The sequence below is a fragment of the Apium graveolens genome, chromosome 10 (assembly GCF_009905375.1).
Source record: "Apium graveolens cultivar Ventura chromosome 10, ASM990537v1, whole genome shotgun sequence".
NCBI lineage: Eukaryota > Viridiplantae > Streptophyta > Magnoliopsida > Apiales > Apiaceae > Apium > Apium graveolens.
The window spans coordinates 185342426-185355043 of record NC_133656.1 but is presented as its reverse complement, the minus strand read 5'-3'; the positions used below and the strand labels follow the sequence as shown (position 1 = coordinate 185355043).

The following is a 12618-nucleotide window of genomic DNA, read 5'->3' as shown; positions in this document are numbered from 1 at the left end:
GATTCACACAGTCTTTGGCAGATTATGCATTATTTACTCATCAATAAGGTGTTTTCTTTACAGTGGTTGTCATCTACGTTAGTGATATTTTATTGACTGGTAATTCTACAGACTTTATCACTTATATTAAAGATGCTTTACATGCCAAGTTCAGCATCAAAGACTTAAGGCAGGCCAAATATTATTTGGGGTTTGAGATTTCTCGGACAGATTCAGGTTTACTTTTAAGCCAACAAAAAATTATTCTCGACATGCTTGCCCACACTAATTTGCTTGATTCTAAGCCACTCTCTATTCCACTAGATCAACATACTAAACTCTTTGATAATATCAAATCTGGTGCCCTCGTCAAGAACCCATCTCTTTATCGAAGCCTGGTTGGCAAGCTCTTATAATTGACCCTTACTCGTCATAACATTTGCTATTTCGTTCATTTACTTAGTCAATTTATGCAAGCTACTCGTGACAAGCATTTAGCTGCTTTATTCAGGGTCCTTCGTTATTTGAAGTGTATTGTTGGCATGGGCCTTTTCTTTCCAGTTAACACGCCTTTGCGACTCAAAGGCTATTGTGATAGTGACTGGGAATGATGCACTATCTCTGGTCGATCAATCACGGGTTTCTTGTTGCAATTAGGTTCTTCTCTTATTTCCTGGTAGGCGAAGAAACAGACTGTGACTTCTCAGAGCAATGTCGAAGCTGAGTACCAAGTATTAGCCTCGACTACTACTCTAGTCATGTGGCTTAAGTATTTATTAGAAGATTTACATGTTCCTGTAGACTATGTTGTTGAAGTATATTATGATAATCAAGAAGCTATTGATATAACTAACAATCCAGTTCAACATGCTTGTACAAAATATATTGAGCTGGATTGTCACTTTATCAGAGAAAAGGTCCATGACGAAATTATTTTACAACAAAAGATTCCTAGCAAATTACAGTTGGCATATATACTCACCAAGGCAATTGGAGGTATTTCTCATTGGTTTATATGGTCCCAACTTGGTCTTCATAATCCTTGTTTGCCTCAAGTTTGTGGGGGGGGGGGGTAATACGGATAATAGTCCAGAAAAGCATATAATTGCATTGGTCAATTAAAGCCACAACATAAAGTTGCAATTACAAAGGCTATTGGCTTATAAATTAAGAAGGACCCCATTTTTTGGGTGTTTGTGTGTCTCTCCTCTTGGAGTGTATGTTTTGTCTCTCTTTTTGGAGTATTTTGTTATGTTTTTGTTTAGTCATGGTTGGGTTTATTTGGTGTTGGATCTTTTGATAACGAGTTTATTGATATTTTCGGTGATCTACAAAGCCTGCATCGAATCTGGGCAGTGGTGATTATTGCAAGAGCTCACTTTTCACAATTAAAGACAGTTCATCTTTCACGGGTTTACACTTTCGGCATGTCTATAGCTGGTATCCAGCATGTAGATAGCTAGGGTGTCTTCGGCATGTCTATAACTGGTGTCCAACATGTAGATAGTTGTGGTGCCGTTTCTTCAATCTCAGTTTATGCGATTGATGTTTTCGAACATTGGGCTAACAGTGGTTTTTATGTGATATGGTCAATTGCGATGTTATTATTTTCAGAGATGTAGGTTTAATTTGGATCGTTTGAGATGTATTTGATTTCGTTTTTAGCTTCAAGAATTTTTAAACTCTATGTACTAAACGATCAGGAAACAAATCATCTAATTATTTTTAGTATATTATTTGTTTTAGCACCTGATTGTATAGACAGTCGGGGATTTGTCCCAGCTCTACTATATTCAAATTAATGAAAACTTTTTGCATTTGTTAAAAAAAAGAAGGAACTGCAGACTGTTATATGGACTTAGGCTGTGCTCCCAAGTTTTTTATGAAAGAAGAGAACCGAAGAGAAGAGAAAGGAAAAGAAGAGAAGCAAAAAAATTTATTTAAGATGTTCCCAAGTTATATCTTGTAAATGAGAGAAAATTTTAAAAATATTGTTTTGGAGGGAAATATATTGAAAAGGATGTGAGAACTTCTCCCCAAATCATCCCATTTTTTGGAAGAAACTTTTGAGTGGAAAATTTTGAAATTTTCTCTCTCAATCTTTTCTCTTCTCTCCTAAAAAAACTCGGGAGCACGACTATGAAAGAAAATTATAAAAGTTTCTTTTCCGTTATTTTCTTTTCTCTCCTGATTTGAACTCGGGAGCAGAGCGTTAGTGTTGTAGTTGCCAACTGTATGATTTACTGTTTTGTTAGTTTGTTAGACTTGTCTGACTATAAATACTCGAGGACACTATGTATCAAAACAATTCAGTTAAAATACATTTCACACTCTTCTTCACCATTTTAACTAACTTCTCTTTTATACTCATAGCTGTAATTTTACAATTTTATTAGAGGTGAACGAAATTTCCAACAAATCATAAACCCACATCCAAAAATAGTTGTAATATATCTTGTTTTCATCTAATATACTGTATACTTTTACTAAAACCTTGAATGGCATCTCAAAATGAGAAAGATGAGAATTTACAAATGACTGTGCTGTTGAACGCTGAACCTGAGAATTATCAGGTTCCTGACCCTTTGCCTGCATTATCTTCGAAGTACTTGAATGAATCAGAATCGACTTTTAAGTCATTTCCAGATCTGTTGTGGTGCGATCATCTTAAATTTCTGCTACAACATTTTTTTGCTTTGATATTTGTCTTGGAATGACCTTACTTTTACTACTTTTGCTTTGGACATTTGTGTATGAGATGCTTATATGATCGAAACTAATTATCTGATAATCTTTTTGTAGCTCTTCTGGAATTCCATTCTCATCAGGAAAGCTATGTTTCCCATCTTCCATTTCATTATGCCCAGAAATAGTTTCATTAATCATTTCATTGTGTTGCAAGTTACTTCCAGACTCCGTTTCGGTAGATATCTCGTCTGTATCATTCTCGATGAGTGCCTCCTCCTCTCTGTCCAACACTAACTCCGTCGTCCAGTTTTCAGCGTCACTATCATCTGTTGCATCATTTTCAGACACATAGTCAATTCTATCACTAGACCACGCTGTACTCCCTTTCCGCCCAAAAATTAAAGTTTTGCCTTCTTTACTCAGTTCGGTCCATTTACTTAGGCCATAATGTTTATTCTCATTAGAAGCTTTGATCTGATACAGCAACCAGATGCATATGGCCAAAATCAGTGTGAATTGAAGGGCCTGCTTTACTCGTAACCCTCTAGGTTTCTGGTTCCGGCCAGTGGACTGGTAATTTGTCATATTACCTAAGAAAACAGAGCACAAGTAAGCAACTACACTACATATTGGTACACAAAATTTAAACCACAAAATGATGGAAGATATAGCACAAACTTATCGGCCTATGTCAGTTTATTGCACAAAAAGAAGGGTAGTATCATGTCTAACTTTGGAACTTTGGTTGGTACGCCTAACTATAATGCTAATACCTGATATTATTGTATTGTTTATAATTAGAAAAACAGATTGGCATGCATTAGGCATGAATCAGCTGATCAAGAAATATGGACTGATTAGCCGGTAAATTTCTAGACACGCGATACACCACTAAAGGGAATTTACTCGTGGCATCGATTATATCATATATGTTAAGATTAACCATAGTACATAAGGGAGGGGAATAATTAGATATAGGGAGGCAGCATAATGGTTCCCAAAAGAAGACTTGTATCTAATGACTACAAACAAAAGGAATAAATACAAGTTAAGATCAACAACAGTATCCATAAGAACATTCTGATCCTCTATAGCTTTACTCTTCTTAGCAGGACATTAATCACTACGCTTGACGGCATGAGTTGGAAAGAAATTTCAGGCATGTACACCTAAACAACCTAAAGAAACAGAGCAAAACCAAAGGAGAAACGAGAATTACAATATGATCATCTGAAATTCCTCTGCAGATAAGGTTAATATTATGTTTTATTATTCTATTTGATAAACCTTAAACTCAATATGAAGTTGAATTCTAAACAATAATAACTCCAACAAAACACCTTTCTTGGTAACCAGAGGATCACTTATTCACTTTGTTTAGTTTTGTTGCAACAACATACAAAATAGATGTACAGATAATTACACCAAGCACATAAAAGATCACATAACTGTTTCATAAACCTTATTATTCAGCCAGAAACAAGCACATACTGACAGTTATAGACAAAACCAAACAAATATTCTTCAAACACAGTTGAAATCACAAACATATACATCAAAAATTCCATAAAGATTGATAAAAGTACCTGGGCAGAAGAGAAAAGCAAAAACAAAAAAGAAACAATTACAAATTTTACCTTTTGTAGTAAACCTGAGTGGGTAAAGAATCTGTAATCCAATAAACAGTGAACTAAAAGCTCTAATTTAGGAAGAAAATAATTTTTTGGAATGTAAAAATATGGATTATCATCATATAGGAGTATTCTTTCCTTTTGATGTAGTCTTTGAGTAGTTTGAAAAAAAGCCCACTCTAGATGATGAAAACTCCAAGGGAGCGGTTTTATTATTATGTTACATTCCTATAATACCCTTGTGTCAATTTCAGGAAACAAGGGCTATGCAATTTGGTCAAGCTTGATAAAGGGTAGTTTGGGAATATTGCATGTAATAAACCGGCAACAGCCGCCTGTACAAACGGCTTCGAGTGTAATGACGTGGTTGACGTGCTACGAATTTTAAAATTTTAATTGTTCTTTAATATAGTATCCAATTATTTAATGACACGTTGATATCAATCATCTAAGTTTTGACTAAAAAGGATGGAATAGTGGGAAAGTTCAGTACTTTAACGGGGTCAACTACACACAGTGATATTACAAGTACAACTCGGATTATTATTTATGTTTTCTTTTGTCAGAACTCTGATTATTATTTTATTTAGAATTATATATCATAAATTAACTCTTCCAAGATAATATTAATTTTAACATTAAATATTTAATCGGTTAGGTTGGTACAGTTTGTTGTGCGGATCAGAAATTCAGATATCAGACCTGCGATCAAGGGTAATTAATGGAATTTATATATTTTTTTAAAACCTTAAAATTTAATTTATAAGTATTTTTCTAAGCAATTAGCAAAAGTATTAGAATAATATATTGAAATCATTAAAATTCAAAGTGTTTAAACGACACAAATAGTGACATCATAGTAACAACCAACAATGACAATTCGGACAAACAAAGGGACCTAAGAAACTACACAAATAAAAGGGAAACCACGCATGAGCTTAGAATTAGGTTTAAAACGTGGTGTGCATGCTTCCATAATTTACACCCCGAGTATTTTATTTTTAATAGTTATTTGTTAGAAAATTAATTATTTATTTATTCGTATTAGTGTTTATTAAAAACATAAATAGAAATTGTGGTTGTCCCAAAACGGTAGAATTGCAGAGAAATAAATTTAATGTAAACGTAGATATATATATACCCGGCGACGAGGTATAATTATTGATAGAGTAAATTTTTCTTTTAAAAAGAGCATATAAAGAGTCTGCAGTTACCAATTAGGAGGAAGATCATATTTGTAATAATGAAATTCATAAAAAAACAATCCTTTTTTGTTATTTCAAATTTAAATTTTAGGTAAATTATGAGTAGTACTCTCTTGGTATTAGTTTTTCTGAATGATATTAATTTACATTTTAAATTTTACATAAATTATGCTTATTTTCTCTTTCTTTATTTTTATTTAAATTAGTATATTTCATTTACTCGAATTATAGTTAGTACAATATCTAAAAATATTAAAAAAAACATGAATAAATACTCGTAATTTCTTGAATTAGTTTAAATTAGGTAAATGGATGTTATTTCTCTAATCACCATGATATTTTTTTTGCTTATTAATTTTTATTTATTCAAATTTTTAATAGTAAAAAATTATAATATTTTTTCTTAAAAAAAAAGATAAGAGAAAATATATTACTAATGATACCTACATTCTCCAAATAAGATTCCTACTAGCTACTTACAATATGGGCCTTTGGGCCATATTCTAAGTACATTCTAATTCCTAATAGTTGGGCTTATACGTCTTCTTGGTCTTTCTACTTGGGCCTTTGGTCCAACAGAAACAAATTCCAGGTAGTTAGAATCCCCCACTCTGAATTGCAACATGAACTTGAAGATGCCCCATCATTAGCAGCTTCCGCATACACATTTTCTTCAACAACTGCCTCTATGTCCACTTCAGTCATCATTGTCTAGCTAACATCCGATCGAGCTGATACTACTCTGCTTTTAGTTTGGTTATGGGATGTTGGTTGTTCAAGTGGCATGCGTGAACATGCACTGCATATTTTATTTTCTACATTGGTGAATAGTACAAGATCTTGTTAAGGCATTACTCTAACACCTCCTTCCTTTCTTATTCTTGACCAATGGATAAAATCTCTGATTATGATCTGCTCTGGAATCCAGACTATATAGCTTCAGTTTCAAAAGCTATTAAGCTGGAGGTCTTTTTTCTTGTTAATGAAATTTATTAACAAAAACAATTGTTACTATAAAAAACGCGCAGTTTTTCCATTTAGTTAATGACTAGTCATTAACATATATATTAGAGAGCTAGTGACTCATGTTTACCGTTTGATTAAGAGAGGTTAACTTAAGAGAGGCTGATAACTGATTATTAGAGGATGAATGTGTTCGCGCCCAAATAATTAAGTTGTTCTTGTCGAAACTATCTCTAATTTGCACTGAATATGAGAATGAGAATGACACGCAGGGACTGATCATATCATTGGACTTAAAGTAAACCTAATTCCAGGCAGTTAGTCCAGTTCATTTGAGTAAAAAATTCGAAACTAAATTTGTACTTGATATAGGCGGGCTTCAATTCAGTTGGTGCTTCAATGTGGGCTCATTAGCCTGCTAATGGAATGTATATTTTAATGTTCCGTACAAGACTCTGATTACTAAGCTACATGCATAATTAACTTAACATAACTTCGTCATTTTCTCTCTTTTTCGTGCTTAAAAGGCCTCTTCTTTTATAACTAACCCACCAGTTCATTGACACATTTGTGGTTTTGGATTGATTTAATCCTGCATGCATAAGGTTGCTAATATAATAAATGCCTTTAATCATTGCATATTCACACACCAAGTCAAAAGTGGGATTTGTTTTTTGTTTCATGGCTTCTTATCTTCATTCAAATTTACAACTGGCCGGTCATGCATATAGAAATGTTTAGTACTGATCCCGTGATCAGTGATGTCGGCAAACTATCTGTCTACATAAATTTTCGGTGAATACGTGTAATTTCCTGTATTCATGTTAATTTTCACTATTAAACCTATTTACTTAGATTTATAACGGACAAATAATTACATCCATGAATTACCCGAACCCGGGCCCATATTTAACTATTTATTTCATATTAGCATAAATCCCGTGCGATATACGGGTTTCCATTAATATTTTAAAATTTTATTTATCAAATTATATTATATTTTTAAAATATTTATATAAATATATAATGATTATAAATTTATAATAAAAATAATAGAATAACATGTGGTTGTAATTTAGTAGAATAAATAGACTATTTCTAGTAGTTTAGCAGATATGTAACACTATTATTTATATCTTTTAATAATATGATAAGTTGTATTCGTAGTTTAGTAGGATAAGTATACTATATTTAGTAGTAATTTAATAATTTAGTAGTTTATTAGATATATAACACTATTTATCTATTTTTATAATAATCAAAATTAGGGAATTATCGTTGAACCGAACCGTGTTACCAAACCGTGGAACCAAATTATCTTTATTTCGGCTATTATAATATAGTATAGATAAAATACGATACACTAATCTGCTACTAGAAGTACTGGCGCTACATCTTCCTAATTCTTTATCCTAACAAGATTAGGAGTCTAGAAGATGGCCGTGCTTTTGAGAAATATTTGTGGATTACAGATTTTAATATAATTAAAGTTATTAAGACCAAACAATGCTTAATTAGACGGTACTGCATTTCAAAATGCACAACCGAAAGCTAGGAAAGTATTAGTTTCCTACATTTATTATAATATTATGATTATAGTTTGTTTTCCACAATGCATATCATAATTTTCCACAATATGTGCAGTGTGTGTATTTATACCTTCCCCCCTGCATCTCACTTCTAAACCAACAACCAAATTATTTCACTCCCAAGATAAGGCACATTACACTTTATTTTCTGTAAATATGGAAGTAGAAGAATGTTCATCACTTGTAGCCAAAAAGTTGTCCAACACACTAAGCATACTTTTTTACATGCTAAAGAAAGGCTTGTCAAAGAGCAAACTAAGACTAATTGATCTTCATATCATGCTTAAACAACAAAAGCATGCAAGCAATTCCATGAGCAGCCTAATGCTCCACCACCACTATGCTGCCTCCTCCGTTTGTCGCTCCACAGACGTGGCCATGTCATTCGTCTCCCCTCGAAAAGAGTACGAATTCAGCTGTAGCAATACGCCTTTGATTCGCAGACGTAACAAACATTATTATCAGTACCGTCACAAGTACAACCATCAAAAAGTGTTTAGTGATTATGGAAGTGTGGAGGCGTCGCCAGCAATTAGTCTGCCGGGGTTTGGAAAAAGTCCTGGCACGGTGAGGCAGCCCAGGGTGTCGGATTCGCCATTTTCGATGAAATCAGAGGAGAATACGGATCAATTGGACAAGGCTGCTGAAGAATTTATTAAGAACTTTTATAAGGAGCTGGAGAAACAAAAGAGCATGGCACAACCGTTACCTTACTACACGAGGGTTCGATAATGGTGTGATTTTAATGTTGTACAAATTTCATCTTCTTTTCCTTCGATGCAATCTTAAATTTTGTAAATAAATAAAAACTTATATATGTGGGGTTCAGTTTTAGCAACTCTCATATATGTTCTTCGCATGCATATTGTCAATTTAGTTGAGAAATTTTCTATAAACTACTTTGCAAATTAGATAACAAAAATAGTTTGAAATGACTCAACAATAAGATTTTTGTTAATTTTATAATCAATAATGGGTGTCCATCTTATATATCACTGTTGGATTTTAACAGATGATCTTATATATCACTGTTTAATTTTAATCCATGATATTAAACAACTCTTTGAGATACAAGATATTATTGAATTAAGTAATAATGATATCATAATCTGATTAGTTATGTTTTAGTGACTAAATTTTGAGTGACTAGTAGAAAAAGTTAATCATGAACGGTTGTCTCTAGATTTTCTGAGTACCCATTTTCCAACTTATTTGGTCACCAACTTCTAAATAATCGAGTACTCCGAGTGAAACTGGTAACATGAGCAAGCACAATGTAATTATGAAAGGTCGTTGTCCGCTCTTAAAATACGCCTTCTCCGTTGATGAATATATTGGCATTGACGTGACTTGTTGTTAGAATATAGATTTTGAATATATGTCTTTTTAGAGTTTTTCTGTTTTGGGTCTGTTTTTCGGATTTTTTTTATTATAATCACCTAAAAAGTACTATATAAATTTTCTAGAGCATAAAATAAATGTATGCTATAATTTGTATCGTAAAGATTAATAAAAAAAAAAATTTCGGCCTATTTGTGTTATTTTCTTACATTTACTATAATCTTTCTTTCTTCCGTTGTAACAAACTAGTATCAAGAGCCTAGTTCTAATTCTAGGGTTTGAATTTCGGTTTAGGGAGAAAGATGTCTGGAATGTCTAATGATATAAACGTGAAGGTCGACAAATTTACTGGGAGAAATAGTTTCAATCTATGGCAAATCAAGATGAGTGCCTTGTTAAAGCAACATGGGATTTGAACGTCGTTGAACTTGAAATCGGCTGCTTCTGGAAGCGTTGAGATGGCCAATCTCGAAGAAAAGGCACACTTAACAATTTTGTTATGCCTTGCAGATAATATTATTACTGAAATCGCGGAGGAGGATACCGCGTCTGGTTTATACTTGAAACTTGAAAGTCTCTACATGACAAAGTCTTTGACAAATAAGTTGCTTCTGAAGCAACGTCTGTTCAGTCTGCGTATGCAGGAAGATATGCCTCTTCGAGATCACTTAGATCGGTTAAACACAATTTAATTAGAATTGCGTAATATTTATGTTAAAGTTGAAGATGAGGATGCTGTTTTAATTCTGTTAGTTTCTTTATCATTATAGTATGTGAATTTTGTGCAATCGTTTATTGATGGTAAGGATATTATTTCTCTAGAGGAGATTATATATTCTCTTCATTCTAGAGAGCTGCGCCATAAGGCGGCTGGTACAAGTGCAGATAATCAGGCTGCGGGGTAGTTAGCCAGCGGGAGTACCGGACAGGGAAAGTCAGAGAAGTACAAATCCAAGAAACCAAATGTGAAGGGTTCTAAATCTAATGATGTCTACATTTATTGTAAAGAGCAGGAGCATTGAAAATCTGACTGTCCCAAGAAAAATAAGCAACAAAATAAATTGGCGGGTACTGTTGTTGGTACTACTGCTGTAGCTGGTGATAATTCTGAATAATATATTGTTCTAGTTGCGGTTAATCACACGCATCACTCTGATGTGTGGATTCTTGAATCTGGAGCGTCTTGCCATATATGTACACGCAGGGAGTGGTTCACAACCTACGAGCATGTAGACGGTGTAAAATTTTTTATGGCTAACATTATTGTTTGTGAGGTGGTTGGTATAGGTTCGGTTAAACTTCGGACATGTGATGGTAATTTTTGCACATTGAATGATGTTAGGCATGTTCCACTAATGACGAAGAATCTGATATCTTTGAGTATTTTAGATGTAATATCTCCTGTGATTTTTAGAATAATATTAATAAAATAATAATAAATTAAAAGGATTATAATTTGATAAAGATTAGGATTTAAAATTGTATTAGACTAACGGACCTAAAATTTTGATCAGACTCTAATATAAATAACTTGTAGGTTAAGAAAGAGGGTTTTGTACCATTATAAATATATCTTATTCGTTTTCCTTATTTTTTATATCAAAATTTGTAGGGCACTTATACATAAAAATCATCAATTTTGTAAAATTCATAGAAAATTCATCGCAAATCGGAATTCGTTGATTTTGGACTTTTCAGAAAGGTCTTTTAGTTATCTTCAATTTTCATGTTTCGAGTTTTTCGAAAAACTCCGTTTAGAGGGTTAAAAGGGGTAAATTTACATCTGGTTAGAATTTGAGGTAAGTCTTCTATCGATCTTGCTAGTATTTTCAAAATTGTGTGACATGCGTATATATTCGATTATCAAAATTTGGGTTAAGTAATAATATATTTGAAAATAATATGTGTTATAGTATATGTATTATTGAATATGCGTGGTGTCGAGACAATAATTTTGGATCTTTGATTTGTGTCATGGTTTGTGAAAATATCGAATAAAAACTTAAGACCGTAATCATCGGATTGTAATGACATTTTTCTGAAAATTTAGGATCGTTATCACCAGGTTGTTGTAGTTGTGACATGGATTATGGATTTTGAATTATTGTTGTTTTTGCGCTATGTGTATCGTATATATCAAATAAGAATAAGAATGTATATCAAAAGTGTTTGTTTCGTATATTATATCATATAAATCATCGTATTTTGTTATATATGTACGTGTTACTTGGCCTACTAGTTGGATCGATTGTTTTTTTGTTGAGCTGTATAGCTCATTACTTACAATTTTAGGTTTCATCTGAGATTCGAGTTGAATAGCACTAGAATTCGAGGAATTAGAATTGGAGTAGATTGACATTTGGACTTCGTTAGTTGCACTTTTGTAATAATCACCTTTATAATAGATTTTGAATTATTAAATTGTATTTTATTTCAGTTTTGATTTAGAGTTCATAGTACGGAAGTGCGGACAGTTACATTAGAAAACAAGGGTTTCAGTTTTAAAGGTGAATGTGGGGTTCTGCATGTCTGCAAGGGTTCTGAAGTGATTCTGAAAGGTGTTAAACATGGTACCTTATATTTTCTTCAAGCTTCTACGTTAACAGGTTCTGTTGTTGTTCATCTTTTGAGATTGAAAAGGAAAACATGACCAGGTTATGACACATGAGGCCCGGTCTGATGTGTTTAGTTTAAATCTAACCGCAAGCGTACGATGTCTATTGCTAGTACAAAGTGGCAAGTGCAGGTCGTATCCACAAGGAGACAAGTTTTATTAATTTCGACTCAATTACTATAGATTGTTTTAAGAGGAGAACGATTGTGTGAATAATATCTTAGTAACTAAGAACTGAAACTAAATTAACACTAAACTATTAGATGCTAAACAAGGAATAAGAAACCTAGGGTAATCAGGTCCACCATGCTCACACAATGACTGTCTTCTAAACTAAAGTCACTAAAGTGGTAATGTAACTAGAGTATGTTAATTTCTCTCAAGTATCAACACTTTCGAAACACGCTTACACATCAATAACTTTTAGTAATTCAATTAATCAGGCAATTAAAGCAATTGTTAATCTCTTCCGAGCATTAACGCTCTCAGAAATCCAATGATGCTCATGCTCTCACTTTCAATTATGTTAATTGTATGTGTGCCTCTAGTGAGTAAAATCTCCCAATCTATTACTCCTATTTGCATGGAATTAATTCATGATATCGGCC

General features: G+C 33.0%; 2 protein-coding genes across 4 annotated transcripts; one reads left to right on the top strand and one right to left on the bottom strand.

The window, feature by feature from the left end:
• Window positions 1-2411: 2411 nt before the first annotated feature.
• LOC141689301 (uncharacterized) lies at window positions 2412-4473 on the bottom strand. Of its 3 annotated transcripts, none has more exons than XR_012562334.1 (3): window positions 4305-4473; window positions 3768-3845; window positions 2412-3257 (listed from the first exon to the last, which is right to left on the bottom strand). XR_012562334.1 is itself a non-coding variant. In XM_074493552.1 (3 exons), the coding sequence occupies exons 2-3, from the start codon at window positions 3744-3746 to the stop codon at window positions 2647-2649; spliced, it is 645 nt and encodes a 214-aa protein (XP_074349653.1). In that variant the 5' UTR covers window positions 3747-3845; window positions 4305-4473; the 3' UTR covers window positions 2412-2646. The 3 variants fall into 3 exon arrangements, 1 of the variants encoding a protein (XP_074349653.1); XM_074493552.1 differs by having other exon boundaries at window positions 3713-3845; XR_012562333.1 differs by lacking the exon at window positions 3768-3845.
• A 3646-nt stretch (window positions 4474-8119) lies between these two features.
• Window positions 8120-8905, top strand: LOC141693351 (uncharacterized). Its single transcript, XM_074498425.1, has one exon. It carries the CDS (start codon window positions 8212-8214, stop codon window positions 8785-8787), a length of 576 nt encoding a protein of 191 aa, XP_074354526.1. The 5' UTR covers window positions 8120-8211; the 3' UTR covers window positions 8788-8905.
• The last annotated feature ends 3713 nt before the right edge of the window (window positions 8906-12618 follow it).